The sequence below is a fragment of the Lepidochelys kempii genome, chromosome 6 (genome assembly GCF_965140285.1).
Source record: "Lepidochelys kempii isolate rLepKem1 chromosome 6, rLepKem1.hap1, whole genome shotgun sequence".
Classification (NCBI taxonomy): Eukaryota; Metazoa; Chordata; order Testudines; family Cheloniidae; genus Lepidochelys; species Lepidochelys kempii.
In genome coordinates, this window is record NC_136385.1 from 36,851,691 (window position 1) to 36,874,526 (window position 22,836).

General features: G+C 39.9%; 1 protein-coding gene across 14 annotated transcripts in view; it reads right to left on the reverse strand.

Annotated features, from left to right (window-relative positions):
• Positions 1 to 22,836, reverse strand: part of IRAG1 (inositol 1,4,5-triphosphate receptor associated 1) — a 137,226-nt gene that overhangs the window by 27,386 nt on the left and 87,004 nt on the right. For all 14 annotated transcript variants that reach the window (XM_078853204.1, XM_078853203.1, XM_078853206.1 and 11 more), the window contains 7 exons: positions 22,007 to 22,084; positions 21,270 to 21,319; positions 16,756 to 17,358; positions 13,473 to 13,551; positions 8,224 to 8,344; positions 3,775 to 3,805; positions 945 to 1,085 (listed from right to left, as the gene is read on the reverse strand). In XM_078853204.1, coding sequence (XP_078709330.1) covers positions 945 to 1,085; positions 3,775 to 3,805; positions 8,224 to 8,344; positions 13,473 to 13,551; positions 16,756 to 17,358; positions 21,270 to 21,319; positions 22,007 to 22,084 — 1,103 coding nt within the window. The remainder of the gene's footprint in view (positions 1 to 944; positions 1,086 to 3,774; positions 3,806 to 8,223; positions 8,345 to 13,472; positions 13,552 to 16,755; positions 17,359 to 21,269; positions 21,320 to 22,006; positions 22,085 to 22,836) is intronic.

Genomic DNA, 22,836 nt, shown 5'->3' on the forward strand with positions numbered 1-22,836 from the left:
GAATTTTGCAGTGTATTGTAACTTAACACATATTTCAAAATTATTTGGCATTTCAGTTACAAAATCCATGGAGAGCTGGAAAGTTGGACACAAGAAAGGTAATTGCTGATAGCTGACAAATTTTTGATTAGAAGCAGAAAACAGCCACCCTGGAAGCTATATAAGAAGTGGAAAAGAATCCAGGAACTACAATATTTTTACCGAGGAGATTTCATCGACCCCCTGAAGGGGTCCCGTGAAAGCTCACTATTCCCTTTCCCATGCCTCTTTTTAACATCTCCAGTATGGCTTTATGTCAAGCCATGAACTTCAAGCCATTGAAGAGAGAGCTGCCTTTAACACCTTTCAATAACATACCTAAATTGTCCATTTAGGTTTATTATCAAATGACAATAAGATCCCACTCCAGCTCGCCATGGCTAAGTGCTCCCTTGCAGTCCCAGAAATGCTTCATTCCTGCAGTGGACCCAGCCACGTCAGAGTTTACATTGTGCCCTGCCCCCTTCTCTCACACTAGGGCTGAACACAATTACAGGTCTTCTACTTCCCAAAGAGTGTTTGTGTGTGGGAGAGAGACAGCACAATGCTCTCCACACCGCTGGCTCATTATGTTGCACCTCCTTAAAGGGTGCCACAACAGCTACGCTTCCTCTGCAGACTGGGAAGCTCCAGGAGGCATTATGTCTATAAAAGCCACAAGCTTTTATAGACATAATTTTTGCCCTAAGTCTGGGGGTAATCAAGCCTAGGTATCTTTCTCTGATACCTACTTAGAAGCTTTGACTAACTGGCTGCCTTGTCATGGTGAAAGTAGTGAAGTAAAAGTGGTAGAAAATGAAGTCTGTGAATCAAATTCACAGCTGATATTAGCAGGTGTATCTGCATTAACAACAGTGGAGTTTTACTGGTTTAAAAGAGAAAAGAATTTATCCCTGTTTTCTTACCATAATGGCTGCTTTAAAGTTGTCCAGTTCCTTCTCCGTGTTCTCCTCAGTAAGATTTCTCTCCCTCTCCGCCTGGTTAATTCTAGATTCCAAGGTGTAACTATCATTTCTGAATGCCAAGGAAAGTTGTACAAACACAGTCTGTTGGGGGTGGGAAACAAAGGGCATTTGTAATAATACTGATTATATACTAGAACTTTCTATTCTGGTAAAGAAATTACCAGTAAGATATGACTTGCCTGCCTTCACTGGCAGTTTTGCCTAAGTAAGGACCACAGAATCAGGCCCCACACATACAATAAAATTAGACATTACATTATCTTTTGGAGATTATATTATTTTATTTTTACCTTCCTCTTTGAGATTAGTTATGTGTAAATGTGCTGCAGTGTCTCTTTTCCTCAATGTTTTCAGAAATACCAGCATAGCATGACAAATGTAATGAAGGAATTAGACTACCTAACAGCATTATGTATCAGAATCACAAATGTTTATGTTATTTAGCTGGACTTTTCCCAATGGTCCCCAAGTTTTTTAAACATGCAGTCTGTGCAAAGGAAATCCAGGGATGAACTCATAATTTACCAGAAATGTTTCATCTGGGACATAAACACCTGATAGAGCAGGCAGCAAAAGGTTATCAACTTATATTTTCTTGAACCTGGTTTTTAGAGTATTTCCTTCTTTACAAATACATTATTGCTTGTCACAAATCTAAAGGTTTTATGACATATTCTTAAAAGTAGCCTCAATATTTTGGATGTTTAAATTTTACACCCATGAGGGCTGATTTTGTGAGGTGCTGAGAATGCACACTTCCAGCTGACTGAAGTTGTAAGTGATCAGCACCCTCTCTAAGGTAGGTTAAAAGGAACTTGGGACAGATCTTCGAACTTTTCCCTGGAGTAAAAATTGTGTGGTTGGCCATGCTGCAACACAGGGTGTGGTAGGGAGCTGTGAAGCCCCCTGGGATTGACAAGGCTAGGAGGTATGTAAATAGGGAGGGATGATAAGGTAACAGCATTGGGAGGGATGATGGAAGGCCCCTGGTATATATTAAAATGATCATGTTATTACCTGCACTGTACAGTTGTCCAGCACAGGTACTCTGTAGGGAAGTGATACAGTGATCAGATAAATGGATTGGTAAAGGATTTAAAGGACGTATTTCTTAAAGGAGCAGAAACGAGAGATTCAGGGCTCCTGTAACTGGCATGGCAGGGTGCCAATTCCTCTCCTTTATAGACCACCTTACCCCTCACTAGGGGAGGGGGGAATGGTAAGGTCCCAGGAGCAGGTGGCCTGGGGACCAGGATGGAAAAGGGGGAGGGCTGATGGAAGCCCCCCCATAGGCAGCGGGTGAACCCCCACTTTGGAGAGGCTATTACTAGCCTGCTGGCCCAGTCCCTGCCCCAGGCCCCACTCCCTGCACCTCGGAGCCTGGAACCCCACCTCCCGCCAATAACAGGAGGAGCCCTGAGTGCCCCACTGACCAGAGGAGCCCTGGCTTACCCACCCCAGCAACCCCGGGCCAATCCCAGTGCCAGGTGAAGCTGCCCCCGAGCCAGCCCCAAAGCTGGGCTGAGTCAAGCCACCCCTCCTCCCACCCTGAGCACTGAGCCACTCCCACCTGAGCACTGGGCCAAAATGCTCCCGTCCGCCCCCTGCCCGAGCACTGAGCCGCTCTCCCCCACCCCCTGCCTGAGCGCCGGGCCGAGCCACCCCCTCAGGACCGAGCTGCCAGCCCCAATGCCCAGCCAAGCTGCCTCACTCCCCCGGCAGACCTGCACGCCCACTGCTTCTTCGCAGCGTCCTTCCGTACTCCCCTACCCCGAGGAGAAGCAATGTGGTGAGCAGTGGAGACCTGGGGGTGGGGCAGGTGGACTGCAGGTAGGCAGGTGGCAGCAGCAGCAGGCGGGGGCCTCGGGGAAGGGGCGGGGCCACCGTGGCCCAGGTGTCCCTTAGGGGCGGCTGCCCACCACCCATGCTCATATGTATATGTTGAAATGATCATGGAATTGCCTGCACTGTACACTTTTTATCTGCCAGGTACTCCCAGACAGTTAATAATAAAGTTGAGGCCTAATAAAACCACATCCAGTGTTTCCTGTCCTCCTTCCCGCATAGTTGAACAACAGCTAATTAGAGTTGAAAGTGATCTGCATCCTCTCTAAGTTACAATGTCCAAAGTTAGGCACTATAAAATTGAGGCACTGTAAAAAAGCAGTGGTCATTCTTGAAAAACTGGGCCTTTATATTTCGCATAGATGTGATAAGAAGGTGTCACAATATCCGGAGTCAATACTATTCTTGTGCTGGTGGGTATTCATGTTCACAACCATTCACATTCATGGCAGTTAACTGAGCACAGATAATTGCTAAATTATTCTGTAACACACCAGCTATCCTTTCACTTCTCAAAATTGACAGCATATTACAAAAGATACAAACCAATGCAGCATGGAAAACACAGTAGTACCATAATAACTGAATTTTTAAATAAAAAATAAAATATAGAATTAAGAGCATAATCTGAATTATACATAGCCAAGAACTTTCATGACAAATTCAAACTAGAAATAAGGCACTTAACCCCCAACCCCACCCAGCAAAGGTGAGTAACCATTGGAGCAATTTATTAAAGGATGTGATGGATTCGTATTCACTTGAAGTTTTTAAATTGAGATTGAATATCTTTCTATAATGAATGTTCTTTTTCAACATAGAAGTTATGGTCTGTGATATGCAGAGGTCAGACCAGAGGATTACAGTGATTGCTTCTGGCCTTGAAAAAAAAATCTATGTATCTTGAGTTTACTAAATCACTTACCTCAACTTCTTTTTCAGTAAGTGGAGGAGAGCTGAAATGAAAACATAACATTTATTACATTTTTTAAAAAAAAGACTCATTTTTGGTAAAATCTAAATTGTGACTGCTTTAAATTTCCAGACAGTAGTACTTATTCACTAACCGAAATGTATTGTAACTGAGCTGAGCTGCTGGTACAGCAACACTACCTTGCACCAACATGAACATGCAAGGAAAAATCGGGGGAGATGCTTCTGGGACAACTGATGGTTGAATGTATTATGTCTGGAATCAGTATCACCACCCATCCTCCTCCTGTTAAGTGCTCAGGCAGTATGGTGAACACAATATAAAAACTTCGACAGATCAGCAGACAGAATTAGTTTCAAAGCACTGAAGTTGTACTGTGATCATTGGCTGATACTGTAGAATACATGGTTTCAGAGTAGCAGCCGTGTTAGTCTGAATCTGCAAAAAGAAAAGGAGTACTTGTGGCACCTTAGAGACTAACCAATTTATCCACTGCATGCATCCGATGAAGTGAGCTGTAGTTCACAAAAGCTTATGCTCTAGAGACTAACAAATTTATCTGAGCATAAGCTTTTGTGAACTACAGCTCACTTCATCGGATGCATGCAGTGGATAAATTTGTTAGTCTCTAAGGTGCCACAAGTACTCCTTTTCTTTTTGTAGAACACATGTATCTCACAGAGTCTTGGAAGAATGACTGTTCTTACTGAGGAAGTGAGCTGTAGCTCACGAAAGCTTATGCTCTAATAAATTGGTTAGTCTCTAAGGTGCCACAAGTCCTCCTTTTCTTTTTGTTCTTACTGGATTTCATCTGCATCTAGATTGGAATCAGAAAATGAACCACTGCTGGTTTGGGATGTCACCTGGTAACATAAGAACATAACAGCTGCCATACTGGGTCAGACTATGGTCCACCTGACCCATTATCCTGTCTCTGACAGTGGCCTGTACCAAAGCTTCAGGGGGAGTTTATAGCACAGGGCAATTATGGAGGTTATAGAAGTTCCTTCACTGGCGGTTTTCAAAAGGAGGCTGGATGGCCATCTGTCTTGGATGGTTTAGACAACAAATCCTGTATCTTGGCAAGGGGTTACACTATATGACCCTTGCAGTCCCTTATGACCCTTTGACTGGTGCAGCATGGTAGCCACAAAGAGAAGGTGGAGGCACGTAATCATTGTGAAAACAGCAGAAACCCGTAGGAAGAAAAATGGTGCAAATATGAACATTTCATGCAGTAAGATGTGGAGATACAGTCTGATGTAACTGGCTAGGAGGCAGCTGCAGCACAGTGTAGCGGAGTTTGCTACAAGGATGATGGATATCAGCATGAGGAGTAGGAAGTGATAAATTTGATTCCACAAAATACTACACAGGAGCGGATTTAGGTAAGCCTGTTAGATTATAGGCAGGCATGATTAGTAGCCGTGTCCACATTACCAGTGAGTTACAGAATTTTTATCCCCTGCAATTGTTTTGACACTTTTGAATGCTACCCAGAGTGTTTGCATAAGTGAACAAACAAAGGAAATACCTGAAAGGAGTGGTAGTACTTCTTTCACCTACAGGTTGGGATGCTAATGATGGAAGAAGTGGTTGGCATGTATAGTAGGTACTGTATGGGCAATACATTTCTCAGCATATTCGAATGTTATTCACATTTTGTATAGCGTGTTTATCCCAAAGAGAAGTTAGCCTGTCTGTCATTTATGAGCAAGAGATTTTCTTGATGAAGTGGAGCAGCATTAATATCTGGAACTGATAGCTATTCCAAAAAGGGGAGGCCAGCACTTCTATCATATGGGAAAAGACATTTCCTGCTGGAGGGCAAAGTGTTCCTATTAGAAAAGGTTTGTTATTTTGGACAGATGTGTACTTCTTGGCAAGTTCAGTAGTAGTAAGCTCTTTGATTTGCTGTAGTATATGCAAGTAAAGTTCATTTATTGTTTTATCACTGTACTTTGTAAACAAATCATTTTCTTTGCTGCTGTGGAGTTAATTAATTTTGGAAAGAAGGAGTAAAAAGTGTGAGCTTCTGCCAGTGTTACAGGACTGTTACAATGACCAGGAAATATCAATTCCTTAATTTGGCCACGGAGACTCCAGCAAACATGCAGTACGGGTGCAAGGTCATTTATGAATTCATTCAATGGATTAGTGGTCAAATTCTATTTTTCTGAATATTGTTAGGCATTTACTTCAGTGCAACTCTAAATTATTTTGTCCTTAGCTACTCAATTGCCTTTGTCTTTACAAGATCTTGAATTTGCATCACTTGCTAAATAAATATTCTCTTACATGAAGTTTTATACAGTGCATGTTTGCTGCACTGGTCACAGTGGAGTATTTTGCATGATTACAGATATGCTACAAAGGTGCACAGAAGTATCTAGGCACAGTTTTGGTAAAATATTGGTTTTACATTACACACATTTTAGGTTTTCACTACTCAAAGCTGTAAAAACTTATGCAAAAACTCTGAGGCTAAATTCATTCTCCGTTGACCTCAAATGAGTTAAATGATGTATCCACTGTTTACCAAGTATTGTGGTGGATTCTCCATCACTGACAATTTTAAAATCAATATTGGATATTTCGCTAAAAGATATACTTTAGGAATTACTCTTTCTTCATACTGCTTGGGACAGGACAATAGGTTTTAGCCAGATTGTTCCAGATTATGGAAACTGCATTAAAAATTATATAAAAGAGAATGTTAAGGTTGCTTGGTGAAGTGCTCAAAAATCAGGAAATCCAGTGTCAAGACTGTCCATATAACCTTAACTTTACCCACTTGTATATATGAATTAAAATATGGTTTTAAATACTAGGCCACATACTACAGAATTTGGTCACAATATTATTAACTTTACCATTCTTTCTCCCGCTGTGCAACATGTATCTTGCCATATAGGCCATGAATGAGGCAAGAACTCTACAGATATTCCTTCCTAATTCACTGTACATCTTGTGTATACATGACTTTTATTGTTTTGGTCTGGAATATACAGAGTATGTGCTATCTGTGTGTACCAAAAGTAATAGAAAAATGTATGGGATTCTACTATAGTATCTGAGAAACATTATATGATAATGCAATTAATGACTATTGTGGTACATAAGCAAAGGGGAGCAGAATTAAGGTCTCTCTTTTTGCATTTTTGAGAGCCTAACAATGCAACTTTAAGGTTTTCTTAACATAGGGAAGGGTGTCCAGTGATGTCTGCACAGATCTCCACCCTCCCATGTGGAAAGCATTGGTGGTAGTGTTTCCTGCTCTTGTCCCAGAACCCTCAGGGAGTACACTGTGGGCTTGGAATCTGTGCAAGAAGGCTGGAAGTGGGACAAACTGGGGACAGGGTCATCTAATCCCATGTTGAGTACAGATGGGGGCAGATGGATACACAATATTCTCTTCTAGTGGTCCTGCATATAGATTACCTCGGACAAGTAAGACAAGCTGTGTTATCTTTCCCATGGAGCTCCCTACGTGGTGGGGAAATTCTTGCCCTTTAAAGGGGATCCTGGGTCAGCAATGACAAGAAGGATGAAAGGAGAGTGAGACTCTAGAGTTGTGGCAGAGGGACAGGATCTCTGCGTCAATATCTCAGGCTGCTTGTAGATCCCCGGGGATCTGTGGAATTTGTGGGCAGGTCCTCCATCTAAATCTGCAGAATGGCAAACCCCCTGCTGCCAAAGCAATGATCTAGGACAGTGGCTCTCAAACTTTTGTACTGGTGACCCCTTTAACATAGCAAGCCTCTGAGTGTGACCCCCCCCCGCTATAAATTAAAAACACTTTTTATATATTTAACACCCTTATAAATGCTGAAGGCAAAGCGGGGTTTGGGGGTGGAGGTTGACAGCTCACAAACCCCCATGTAAGAACCTTGCGACCCCCTGAGGGGTCCTGACCCCCAGTTTGAGGACCCCGATCTAGGAGAAACTGGCAGAGAGGATTCCTTGCAGAGTTTCCCTTCCCCAGGTTTTACCAGGGCAAGGAGCAAACTGGCCCAATAGTTTTTGTTTCATTTTTTTGATGAAGGAAATACAAACATTTCCAATACCTAAGTTTGCAGCAGTATTCTGGAAAACTAGGAGCTGTCAGACCATGAACAATCTGGTAAGGAATATTTGTAGCTTGCACCTCATGTTTATAAGACATTTACAGAACTATGAATTTCAAATTATTTTTAAAATGGGTTCTCTTTTTCTTCATTTTGGATGTTTGAGAAATGCACATATTTTTATAAGACTCTGCCGAATAAATTTTAAGATATAGCTTCAATCGCCCTTCCAAAAATCCTGATTCAGAAATCTATCTACATATGGATTTCATATGAGAGCAGAATTACATAATGCTAGTTCAGTCGAACCAACTATTTCTTTGATAGCAGACTTCCAACGGATTCTGGACCGATACCCCTACTTAGCTTTTACCTTCCTGGCAGAGATTTAAGCACATGGAGTTTTCGTAGTAGTATATCAGGAATATTAGGCATGACATCAGAGCTGTTCTTTGACTCCTCTTCTTCAGTGGAGCAAGGTATAGGTGAAGGCCCTAAGGACAATTTCATAAGACACAATTAAGTCACTGTAAGAAGTCATGTGTTAATACAGAAATCAGCCTCCCATAGACATTTGGGGAGGGTTTTTAAAAAATATTCCATGTCAGCGGAATTCTGCTGTTACTGAAGTCAATGGAACTTTTACCATTGGCTTCAATGGGAGTAGAGTTAGGTGAAAAGTGGAGTGCTTTTAAAACCCCACCCTTTGTCTCTACGGTCTGAAATGTGTACCTTATTTATCCCAATCACCAATTTATAATCCATCTGTTCATTATTATAATATTCATTAATACTAGGGTAGAGTTACCTTACTTCCCTCTCTGAACACTGGCAGCAAGAATAACTATTCGGAATGGCAATCTGTTGCATGGAAGGAAGGAGATAATGAGGGAAGGAGATATTCTGGCACGGCACAGTGCCTCTGAACATACTGGAAAAGAGCAAATATTCTATTTTTCTAGGTGAGCATTTTCCTAGGAACCCCAGAAGTTGAATCAGAATAGACTGTTGGAACATCTAGTCCAGTGCCTCTGAGCTTTGTTAGTTGATTATATCATGCTGGAATTTTGCACTAGATGTTTTATAACAAGGCACTGTCATTTACCAGATGATTTATGTGCTATCTGGCCAAGATTATTGCTGATGCAGAAAGTACACTGTACTACATGGCTTCACTGTTCCCCCAAGTTGTGATGGATATATGATATCTAACTGTTTATACTACATGTTCACTTGCTACAAATGTGACAGAATATTGGTACTGAATTGTAGTCTTATACTTCTCTCGTCTTCACTAGGACCAGTGACTCTCAGTGTATTTCAGTCACTTTTTCCTCATACAACACTGGGTCTCACCCTTTTCCATACCAGAAGCCCCCTACTACCTCATTCCCGTCTAGTGGTTAGCAATAGGAAAAGGACAAGATAATTACAATGCCCTGACAACTGTTTGTGAGCACCCTGGACAAGACTCATTTCTAGAACACGAACACCTACAAACGAAGCTGGAAAGCCTATGAATACTCATGTTCCTGTCTTCTAGATAAATCCTCCCTGTTTAACAAACTCTTGGACTTGGGAAAAATGTAAGAGGTAGTAAGAAAAAGCTCTGACCCTTTAAAAATGTGCATGATAGTATTTGGAGTTAGAGAAGCTTAATGGAGGCAGATTCTCTACTAATTATACAACTAAATTTGTATTTCCTGTTTTCTGTACCTTTTTAATACTTAAAAATTGTCCAGCACCCACCTCAGCACCGTTGCATATATGCCCTTAAGAATAACAAGCCTGCCTCATAACGGTGTCTCCAATTTACTGGGTCTGCTAATTTATTTAAAGGTCTGTAGTTTTAAAGTCGTGTTTATCCCAAGATGACCAAGACAGACAACTTGACACTGATAAGATAAGATGGAGACAAACTGTGTGATGCATAACAAAGGAAACTGTTGGCACCTTGATTACTGTATGTTTTAGTAAAATATTACATTAAGTTAATTTCGTTACAATTTAAGGAAGTAAGAAGCTCTTTAATAAGTAAACTAAGGATTCTGCTCCTTGCTGCTCTTCCCAGTGAGCTGAAGGAGTTGATTTTTAAGGCCCCAGTTAGAGATTCTGATGTGCGGATGGCTTCTAAATGTCCATGCTATGCCTTAGACGTTGGGTGACACCCTAGATTTGCAGTCCTATGTAAAATATGTAGAATTTCAGAATGTTTTCTTCTCAAAAGTTCTAAGTCTGCCAACTCTACATGTGTGAATTTTGAAAGGTAGCAATTATTCCAGCCCTGCAAACTCAGGTTTGCTGAAAATGACTATTTAAAGGTATATTAACAGGACTAAGAGACTATATCCACAAACAATATCACTACAACCAAGATCCCCTTAAAATAATTGTGGGGAAGGGGTCTGTGTGTGTATGTGTGGGAAAAGTTGTGTCTTTTATTCAGGCTGTGATACTATGATGTGATTTTCTGTGATGCTAGAGTTGAAATTGTTAAAAGTAAAGCAATCTCTCAACTGTTTTCCTGTGAAACTGAACCTTGAGGTTCTGACAGTGTCTTACTTAAGGAGTGCAAAGCAACAAAGTGCATTTCACCTCCACTGCACTGTGCCCTCCTTCGCCGGTCTCTACCCTTTGTGTAAGCCTCTTGAGATCGTCCAAAGTCTGCATGGGGAAAGGAGTAGAAATAGGGCAGATGGGGGAATGGGATGCATCATTCCCCTCTCCAGCACTGTGGAACTTAGTGAAAAAGATAATGCACACCCAGGCTATATTATCTTCTCTGCAGAGCATACCCCACCCTGGGGATCCTAAGAGCAGTAGCCACCTGGAGGAATCCACGGTAGTGAAACTCCAGTGGAATCATGCTGCTGGAGATCCCAAGTGGGTCTGGTGGGGAGAGGGGAGGAGTGGAGTCTCTGCTCACCCAGCCCTAACCTCCTGCAGATCCCAGGATAGCTGCCAGGTTTGGAGGTGAGCCCCACAACCTATTTTGCATATTATCCAGCACCCCTGACAGGATAATGTAGGTGGAGGGATGTCTGCCAGAAGTTTCCTTCCCCTGAGCCTTCTTCCCGGTTGGAAGGGATATTTGCCAAAGTTTATTTTTCTCTTGTAGTGATATTTAAAACTGAACTATAGAGTGCAGAAATATTTAGGATATTTAGAAATGTTTCCTAACTGGGTGACTGATGTTAGTAATTTCAATCCTTATTTAAAGCCACTACGTAAAAGGTGGCCTCTTTTTCACAGGTGCTGAGCACCCAAAACTCCCATTCAAGTAAATGGAAATTGTGAATGCTCTGCACCTCTGAAAAACCAAACCACCTTTATGTTAGGGTTTCATACACAGATTTAGATGACTGATTTTAGGCACACAGGTTTGAAAACACTGGCCTCAACATTTACAGTCCTGTCACTAATATTAGTTTTACATATTGGAACACATGTTACAGAGCAACGTGGAAATCTCTTGAGGAAAGGGAAGGTCATTTGTTCATTTGAATGGTAGCCCCCCACAAGGTGGTCCATCTGATCACACAAAAAATCATGATACAGGAGGTTAGTATAAGCATGTTGGTTCATCTGTGCTACTGCAATCCACTTCCAAGGCGAAATCCTAGCTCATGTCAATGGAAGTTTTGCTGTTGACTTCATTCGGGCCAGGATATCATGCCTTGTCTCCACACTTCAAAAAGGATGTTGAAAAATTGGAAAGGATTCAGAAAATATCCACAAGAATCAATCAAGGTCTGGAAAGCCTGCTTTACTGCGAGAGAGATAAGACGCTCAATCTAGTTTATCCAAGAAAAGATTAAGGGTGACTTGATCACAGTGTATAAATGTTGACATGGGGAACAGAAATTTGGTAATCTAGCGCACAGAAGCTCGGGCTGTTCAATCCAGCAAACAGAAGCATAACAAGGTTGAATGTCTGGAAGCTTACGCTAGACAAATTCTGGCTAGAAATAAGATGTATATTTTTAAACATTAGAATTATTAACCTTTGGAACAACTTACTGGGAACGTGATGGATTCTCTATCACTTGAATTATTTAAATCAAGATTTGAGGTCTTTGTAAAAGATAAGAGCTAGCTCAACTAGAAGTTACATGCTTGAAGAAAGAATTACTGGATGAAATTCTGTGGTCTGCATTTTGCAGGAGGTTGAACTAGATGTTCATAATGGTAGTTCTGGCCTGAAAACTTACGAATTAATGATGTTAATAGGAATCTTTCCATTTATTTCAATGGTCTTTGGATCACACCCCAAATAATTGTGATCATCTGATCTGACCTCCTGCATAACAAAGGCCATAGAGCTTCCCTGAATTAATTCCTGTTCAAACTAGAGCAGATCTTTTAGAAAAACAGCTTTTATTTAAAATCGCCAGGGATGGAGAATCCACCACCCCCTGGGTAAATTGTTCCAATGGTTAAAAATTTGCATCTTATTTCTAGTCTGAATTTCTGTAGCTTCAACTTCCAGCCATTGGATCTTGTTATACCTTTGTCTGCTAGACTGAAAAGCCCATTTCTGTTCCCCATGTTAGTGCTTATAGATGGTGACCAAGTCACCCCTTAACCTTCTCTTGATAGCTAAACAGATTGGGCTCCTTGGATTCTGCCACTATAAGGCATGTTGTCCAATCCTTTAATCATGCTCATGGCTCTTCTCTGAATCCCTTCATAGAATCATAGGACTGGAAGGGACCTCGAGAGGTCATCTAGTCCAGTCCCTTGCACTCATGGCAGGACTGAGTATTATCTAGGCCATTCCTGACAGGTGTTTGTCTAACCTGCTCTCAAAAATCTCCAAAGATGGAAATTCCACAACCTCCCTCGGCAATTTATTCCAGCGCTTAACCATGCTGACAGTTAGGAATTTTTTCCTAATGTCCAACCTAAACCTCCCTTGCTCCAATTTAAGCCCATTGCTTCTTATCCTGTCCTCAGAGGTTAAGAACAATTCTTCTCCCTCCTCCTTGTCACAACCTTTTATGTACCTGAAAACTGTTATGTCCCATCTCAGTCTTCCTAATTTTTCACCAGTGCCAACTACAGAGGCAATATAATCCCCTTTCCTCTACTCAATACGTCCCTGTTTATATATCCAGGGATTGCACTGGCAGCTCACATTCAGCAAGTTATACACCATGACCTCAAAATCCTTTTCAGAGTCACTGCTTCCTAGAAGAGAGTCCCCATCCTGTAAATATAGCCTGCATTCTTTGTTCCTAGATGTATGACTTTACATTTGGGCATATTGAAATGAATGTTGTTTGCTTGTGCCCAGCTTACGAAGCATTTTGGATTGCTCTGTATCAGTGACCTGTCCTCTTAATTATTTACACTACGTATGTGTCATCTGTAAACTTTGTCAGCAATTATTTTGTGTTTTCCTCCAGATCATTGATAAAAAAAAATTAAATAGCATAGGGCCACTAACTGATCCGGAGAGACCCCATTAGAAACACACCAGTTAGATGATTCCCCATTTACTGTTACATTTTGAGAATGTACTGACAGTACAGTAACTAAAGATCATTTCCTTTTACATTATTTGGATAAAAAGACTGTGTGAAATAAACAAGTATTTCTTCCAGCTTGATGATATTGCACCTCTTTCCTGTTCAGCTGCTTCACTGAGTTCAGGCAGTTTAAGTCCAACTAAGTTTTGATTTCGCATCAGAATATGCTCCTGTTGAGAAAAATTGAAATATTTCTAAACAGAATAATTAGATGCCTCAATTTAAATATCACAGCACTGTGAAAACTAAGGTCAACATTGTATTTCTGAAATACACGTATGTACATATATATATGAAGTATGCAAAAGGAATTAATTGTAGTCACATATTAAATTGTATGACTCAATAACTCAGGTATAAAACACTTCAACCCATTTTATTTAGTAAAGTCTCCAAACTAACGAATCTTCAGTGTAGATTTATGGTCACCACTGTAGTTGCTCAATGCCTATAGGGATTTGCAAAAGGCATTTATTTTTCTCATTTACTGAAGGTCAATTTCTCTCTATGCAAGTGGAGGAAAAATAAAAAGTTCTAGATATTGTTACTGCTACAATAAATCAATGTAAAACTGATCCCAGGAAGAAGAGAGGGCAAAATGCAGAAAAGGACATTCAAGTGGCCGTCACTTAGCCCTCTTGTCCACTAGGAATTCTTCTCAAAACCCCTTCTGTGTTATTACTGCAAGCTAATGCTTCTCACTGTTATTGCAGTCTATGGTGCCACTGTGCTCCCAAGCAGAGAGGGGATTAAATTTTGCAAAAAATAAATTTGGATAACATTCTTCTCTTAAGTGTATTTATAAGTCATAAACATGGTCCTTTGCTAAAAAAGGTTCCCTGTTAAACCTAAAGATTAATCTCTTTTAACTTGAATTTTGCCACATATTGTAAGTGTTAATTTCCTGATTTCAGGTACTGATTCTGTTGCTTATAAATTTAATATTATTTATTTTTAGGAATCTCTATGGCATACATATGATTGGAGCGCTTGGTGAAAGAAATTGATTTTCCAGTACATAATTCTACATCTTAAAGTATGTAAATAAGAAAAAGAGGACTAATATTGTGGAGTTAAATAACCTACTTTAAAATCTGATATTCTCTTTTATATCAGCGCTGTGTTTACCTTGCATATAATCAGCTGGAGGCTTGCAAGAAGATATTTTTGTTGTATCATTGTAATTAAGAATCAGTGAAGGGTTTCTTTCAGCTCTAGTGAAAGATTTACTGCTTTTTAATTCAAGGGTTCTTCTTTGCAATACATATGTATCAGTATGCTAATGTTCGTGGGTGGATTATCTTTTACATTTCATGCCTCTCTAACAATCACTTTAAAAAGCACATACTTTGATGCTAAAACACTGACAATTATCAAGCAGATTAATTTTTAGACTTAAAAGTCCAAATTTACCCTTTGTGTAGTTCTAGTGTAGTCAGAGTTACACCATGAAAGAATTTGGCACAGCAGCTCTTGCACTGTCCCCGGTATGTATTCTGTCTGGGAGACTTTTGCACTAATGCAGCAGGCACTTTGAGAGTTTATCTGAAGAAGGGCAATTTCCTTTTTTTTTTTTAATCTCCATTATATCTTGTAAGCCAAGGTTTAGATCAAAGGCCAAAACCCTTTAAAAATTACTATTTTCTTTACAGAGACTCAAATGTGTTCAACAGAACTAAACAAAAGTGGCCTTTTTAAAAAAAAGGACAAATAAGATACAATAAGGACAAATAAGATACCATTGACTCCAGTGAGAGACATGTAGGGATATACCAGGGCAGAGTCAGACTTTAATGAAGTACAGTAACCGTGTCTAAACTTTAGTTGGACCTTTAGGTCCATATACAGTCTCAGTCCACACACACCAAATTCTATTAACATATAAAGTCAGAGAGTGTCTTGTTTTGAGGGAGAAATTCTGGAAGGAGCAGACAAATATAGCACAGAGTAGAAAAGGAAGTGCATAAGCAGAAGTAACACTCCTAAAGAATTTATTTTTTTGCATAAGGTTTGTTGATATATCCTCAGGAAGGAGAGCTTTCACATCTAAATCTCTCCTTAGAGAGGAAAGTAGATTATTTCACTCCCAAATATTACTTAAAATGACAAGACAGTTAATCAGCTTCTTCCTGTTTACATATAATGCACTATATCTGAAACTGAAATACCATTGTACTATGTGTTCACCTTTATATTAAATAGAGGGAAACAAGTAATGTTTCTCATACAGCCATGTGATAATTTTTCTTCCATAAGATGGTTTCTGGGAACCAAGAAATGTGTATGTAACAGCAGCATGTGTGTTGTGAAGAGATTGCAGTTTCTATGGAACTGAGAACAAGAATACACCAGTGGAAAGGAATTTTAAAGCTACTTATTCAATAAATAGAAATGGAAAAAAAACACAATACTATGTTAACTTTGCTGTAATTCTTTCCATCACTTAAGCATAAGCTTTCTTGTAATTATAAAAATAGTGATAAAATAAGAAAATGTGACTGTTTCATAGAGAACACACCAAGCCTATAACGTAACAAAATGCTGCTTTTTGTAGTTTGATTTTCTGGTCCAAATGATAAACATTGTGTGCAGTGCACTGAAGCCACTTTGTCAGTAGAACTACACCCCTACCCCGATATAACGCGACCTGATATAACACGAATTTGGATATAATGTGGTAAAGCAGCGCTCCAGGGGGGTGGGGCTGAGCACTCCGGTGGATGAAAGCAAGTTCGATATAATGTGGTTTCACCTATAACGCAGTAAGATTTTTTTGCTCCCGAGGACAGCGTTATATCGGGGTACAGGTGTATTTAGGAATACCACTAACAGTATTCTCAATAAGGGCCTGATCCAAAGTCCACCTTTCATTGACTTCAGATGGGCTTCAGATTAGGACTCAATTTTCTAAACATAACGGCTTAAGTTTTAGCTACGCATGTTCCATTAGTACTGAACTGTGTTTCACATCCAAAGCCTTTTGTATCCAGTCAAGAATATAAATCTCAGAGTGCTCAGAGCCCAGAATAACAACTGCATATATTTTAATAAGTTTTTACTATGTAAGACTTAGGAAATGCACAGTTAGATGAACAATAATGGAATCAAAAGAGTCTAGTCTGCATGATCTCTTATGAGAAATAGAAAAAATGAAAAAAAAATCTGTTTTCTTATATTTCACTATCCAATCTCCTCAATTCCATCTCTAAATGGTACAAAATTATTTTTTGCCTAGTCTACTACAGTATAGCACTTTAATAAGTATTAATTTATAGTTTTGTGATGTATAAACACAGTAGATCACATATAGGATATTGCAACATTATGTAACTTAGTGTAACACTCCATAATGCTATTTATGTCCAGAAACTCACCTCTCTGAGCTTTGTCAATTTCTGCATTCGAACTGGTTGAACTTGTATTTGGAGGTCTTTGAACGTTAATGTTTTATTCAACTGATTGCTGGATTTATTTCTAATGGCAAAGCTTTTATCTTCTTCAGGTAGTAATTTAAAAGGTGCCTTTTCTTGATGTCCAGGTTCTATGCTATCCCACGATACAGCTCGTAATAGAGGAGGGCGTGTTCCAGATCCTTTAAGTTCTGTTTTACAGGTAACTTTAGGGTCCATCAGTTCTGGTACAGAACTTTTAAATTTTGGGTCCATAGTACCTATGCCTGGTCCTTGTCGATACATTCTTAAAGGAAAGTCATTTTCTTTTGATTTCTTAAGTAATGGTTTTCCATGTTCATTTTCACAGCTGTTTGTGCTTGTGTTAAGAGAAGTTTTGCCAGCGTCACTGCCTGAAGGGGAGGATTTGGGTAAATTATCCATACGTGTAAGTGGATCAAAGTTTTCTTTTTGTGCAGAGAGTTTCTCTTTGGAGTTTTCAAAACTAGTGGAACGAGGAACCAACCTTCCCTGAGAAACCTTTCTCTGATCATTCTGCTTTCGATCGGTTAAACCTTTTGTGACATTCTGAAAGAAAAGGATATGTATAAAAGATATAGAAACACTGTGTGTGGGGGAGGAGGGGGGGTGAGCTGGATTGCATTGTAGAGGAACACTTCCGCTTTCACTGCCATTTGCTTATAAATGCTTCATTGTAGAGGAGAGAGTAGGGGAGATTTTGAAAGACACAGAAAGCAGGTAGGTGCTTGAAGGCATGTTGATGATCAATGGGAGATAGGCACCTCTCATTTGTGCCTTTGAAAAAAAATCACACCCCCACTTCCAGAGTCCAATGCAGCTAACCTTACATCAGACAAAACTCCCTGTTGACTTCAGTGTAAGATTTGCCTGAGTAAGGGCTGCAGAATGAGGCCCATAAATGTGTCAAACAAGTAACCTTACACTGAAGCAGAAGAGATATTCCTGGCATGTCAATCTATCTGGTTTACAATGAATGATATTTTCACAAGAAATTTGTTGGTGCTCTTTGCAAGGAGAGCCTAAACAAGTTTAACCAGTTAAACCATGTCTGGAGAATCCAAGGCTTTCCATGAATTCATATAACTTTTTTATTTTAAACCTTGCATGGCCCCTTGCTCCCAGACTGGGAAGGCCTGTGAGAGTCAGAACTATGAGCAAGAATGAAGACAAAGTGGGCATTGGGTTGCCTGAATTGAGTACATCTGTTTTGATTTTGCTAACACAGGTGAGAAAACTAGTTTGCTTTACTCATTTTATGTTTTAATGCCCAATATTACAAGAAATCCATATTGAAAACAGGCACTGTCCTACATGCACAACCTCCCCAGCTAAAAACAAAGCAAGCAAACACACAATTCTTAAGCAACTTTCCAGGCATAAGGTATTAATATGGCAGTAGTTCTCCCAGTGCCCAAAGTGTAGGCTTATTGCAATTGTGACAGGGTTGGGCCGGATGGCTACAGGAGAGTAATAGAAGGCAGATATATTAGCCCCAGATTAAGTAGGTCCCTTTTTCCTGGGTAAGGTAACAGGGAAGGTTCCAGAACAATCGGGAACCTTCTGGAGACAATTAAGACAGACAGGCTGATTAGAACACCTGCAGCCAATCAAGAAGCTGCTAGAATCAATTAAGGCAGGCTAATCAGGGCACCTGGATTTAAAAAGGAGCTCACTTCAGTTTGTGGTGCACGTGTAAGGAGCTGGGAGCAAGAGGTGCTAGGAACTGAGAGTGAGAACGCATACTGTTGGAGGACTGAGGAGTACAAGCATTATCAGACACCAGGAGGAAGGTCCTATGGTGAGGATAAAGAAGGTGTTGGGAGGAGGCCATGGGGAAGTAGCCCAGGGAGTTGTAGCTGTCGCACAGCTGTTCCAGGAGGCACTCTAGACAGCTGCATTCCACAGGGCCCTGGGCTGGAACCTGGAGTAGAGGGCGGGCCTGGGTTCCCCCCAAACCTCCCAACTCCTGGTCAGACACAGGAGGAGTTGACCTGGACTGTGGGTTCACGAAAACGGCCAAACTGAGGGCTGCCGTGAAGGTCCAAGGCAAGCAAATCTGCCAATAAGCGCAAGACCCACCAAGGTAGAGGAGGAGCTTTGTCACATATACAAACTTAAAAGTGCTGTTGATCCTAGCTCTATTAAACTTCTATTATTTCCTTCCCCTTGTGCAATGCAATCACTGAGATAGACAAACGAAAATATTTAGAGCTTTAGAACTTGTATACTTATTTCCACATCAAAGAAATATTGAAAGAAAAAAGTCGGTTTTTCTGACAGATCTGCTCTAGGACTTATTTCTGGGAAGTCCTATTGCCTGTGTTACACAGAAGGTCAGACTTGATCATAATGGTCCCTTTTGGCCTTGGAATCTATGAATATAAAAAATGAATAGAAGTAACTTTAAGGTTGCTGTGCACTTCATAGACATAGGGATTCTTTAATTCAAAGAGAACTACCCATCTTTGATGGGCTGACAGACAAAAATGTTTAATGTTTTCTATGCTATGGAATCTAATCATAGCCATGAACTTCACTAGATTTTTAGTGCTCCTAGGATATTTTCCAGAGAAAACGTGACATTAATATTGTTCATGATGTTTAGAGGAGATTAAAGATAGCAATATTGGTGATAAACTTCCAGATTAAGTGATTGATTAAATAAATAACAATAATAATTATTTCAATAGTATGCTTTAAGGGGCAGACTTCTTTATGTGTTTGGAAAGTGCCTACCACACACACACAAAATAAGGAAAAGAGTGAGTGGGGTGGGGGACCACTTCCCCTTTCGCTGCCATTTGCTTCTTTGGAATGACATACTGTTATTAAATTTGTAATTGATTATTACCACCATTTATTACAATTATTTTATCCGAGGATATCAAAGTGCTTATACTCATTTACCCCTACATCTCTCATCATGATAAGTTTCCAGGTTTCTTCCTTTAATTGAGTGAATGATTCCCATTATTTCCCCACCACCAGTATATGAGCCTTTATATTTCCTAAGTTAAATCACATTATCTCATTTTCTCCCTGTGTTTCTAATCTCTCTGGGTCCCTTTCTGTTATTTCTCTGTTTACTGATAATTGCAACTCCGCCTAATTGGAAAATTTCGTTAACATGGTGTTTACTCTCTCCTTCTGATTGCAAAAGGCTAGACTGCACCTTTGCTCAATGCTCTAGTTGATGCGTGAGAAGGAACTGTCACAGTAAACACAGATTCTTCCTTACTTGCCTCTAGTTCACAGGGAGAAATGATTTGCACTACTCCTTTACTGGGTGCACATTCTTCCTCACCCCTCCCAGCACCTGCCAACTCTGCTGGCCTGTGTATTAGGGGTCAGAGCCAGGGATCTGCATATTCCTTACTCACATGCCTGTAGGAGAGAAGGGATGGAGGAAGTATGGGGCATGCACCCCATCCTCTCTTTACTGAGGTAAGGAGCACTAATGCGGAGATGCAGGGAACCTGAATGCAGATGTGCAGGGTCATGTGTATGTGTGGAGGTGGGAATCTTATTTCCTTTTATTCCCTTGCATGGCTGCATTAGGTGGGGTTACAATATGGTTCTAAATGTTAACTATGACCCTGATTCTGCAACACTCAAGTCACATATATTCTAAATTTTCCTCACAAAAGTAGCTCAGTTAAAAATCAATGGAAATACTCATGTGTATAAACAGGAACATAAATGTTCACAGGATTAGATCCTAAGGCTGGAAGCAATCTTTTCCCTCCAGTGCTGCAGTAGACCCCTCCTGGCCTCTCAGTTCAGTGCTGTATCTCATTTCACTTTGATTACGATTTTTCACTCAGTTTCAAAGCCACACAACAGTATTCTTATCTGAGCCAACCTCAGTTTAATTTCAAGGGTAAGAGTTTGTAAGACACTGTATCAAATGCTTAATTCTGCTGCTTGCCTTTCATCCTCTTTTATAATTTTGTTATTCTAACAAAAAAAGAAAAAAATAAGTAATTTGTCTTGCAAGACTTTTTTATTTTTTTGACAGACACATGACACCTATTGCATTTAATTCTGCTCTCCGCTAGATGTTCAGGGATGATATTTTAATCTCTTAATATTTGTTGCATTACTTTATTTGAAGTAGAAATTACATTTATGGATGGTAACTACCAAGATTATGCCTCTGTCCTTTTTTTCAAATCAGGAACACATTAGATCTTTTCTAATCTTCCAGTGGCTCTCCACTTCTCCATGATGTTTCAGAGAACTGTCATTATGTTGTGTGTAATTGGCTTTCAAAGTCAGCTCATTAAGCTTATCATAACCTAAATAAAAGATGTATCTTTAGCCCTAACTTTTGCTACTTTTGGTATAGAGACTGCTACTGAAAGCATCACATTATTCTTAGAGAGTAATAGGACAGTGTAAAGTTGTATTATTGTAATTACAGTATACCACAGCCAGCACCTGTAACTCAGTCTTACCTGCAGTGGAGACACTGACCCAGCACCCGTGGCTATACATACATCAGACCCTAGAATAGTAAAAAATATATGAGGAGAGAATCTCCTGCTTTTTTATTTTTTGTTTATTATATTTCAACAACACCCAGACCCACCCACCCATTCGCAAGATAACTGAGATGGAGAGTTTCAAAGGCACAACACTGAAAATTTCCCACTTAGATATTAGAATTCATAAAGTTGTATCTTAAAGTGGAAATAATAAATAATAAAAATAATAAACAAATGCCTATTCTACTGCAGTAGGAATAGAACATTAATTATTATAGCAAAGCTTCACAGTTGAGAAGGACAATAAAATACGGACATATAACCTAGGAATAAGCACAAAATAACGGTCTTAATATATCTGTTCCATCTTGTATTTAGTTGTGACACACTGAATAAGTTTCCCACACCTGAAGAAGAGCTCTGTGAGAACTTGAAAGCTTGTCTCTGCAACAGAAGTTCAACAAAAGATATTACCTCACCCACCTTGTCTCTCTCGGTATCCTGGGACTGACACGGCTACAACAATGCTGCATACCTACTAACGTATGGTGGGTATTCACAAACGTCATCATTTTCAAGGACAAAGACTTGTGAATTTATGAACCCTGGCTACTTTTCAATGGATGGAAGTGTAGCCTAATGGGCATTCCCCCCCCCCCCCGGCTTTGTAAAATAGTTTAAATTTGAACATCTACAGATAACTTTACCTGTTGGGATTGGAAGAGTGAGAGAGTTGCTCTGAGCTCGTACAGGTGAAACCCTTGGACTAAGTGTAGGGGAAACAGCTTCATTAAAACAGGGGGGGAAAAAAAGAAAAAGAAAGCATTAGGTAATTTTTTTTTTAACTTGGCTTGTGGTTTCTAAGCTTCCTGCTCAGGTTTAAACACCCCAACAGACAGTGGGGTAGCATAGTCATTTGATGGTAATGTTCATGGTCAGAGCATTTCCAAGTCTTAACAAATTATTTCAGATTGCTAAAAACATTTTGGGGAAACGGAAACTAGTGTCTAAAAATATAAACAACTTGTATTGAGAAACAAACAGGCTACTTCCTGAATGGGCTAAATATGATCCTCTGATGCTGCATTTCTACTGCATTTGTGGTCACTTGTAGGGGTTGTCTGCACTGCAACACAAGGAAGTGGATGTACAGGAGTGAGGGCTTGGGAGTTTGTACACAGTGTGAACTGAAAAGGGCCAGAACCCACAATGGAAGCAATGGATCACAGACTGGTTGGGTTTGAAGGCCCTAAAAACATTTTGTGACAAAGTATTTGACCTTAGCCCCATTGTGCTACAGCATATTTTCTAAGATCAGCGCCCTTACATGTGCCCACCTGTTTGCAGCATCAGGCCAATAAGAAAAAACAGTTAAAATAATGACAACAATAATGGGTTATGGCTTCAATGACCCAAAAAAAGACAAGCAATTCCAAAAAAAAGAATGATGGTAAAAGGGGTATCAGGAATATCATCTTATATATATATATATATTTATATATATAAACCCACAAAGAAAACTAGTGAAAAAAAAATC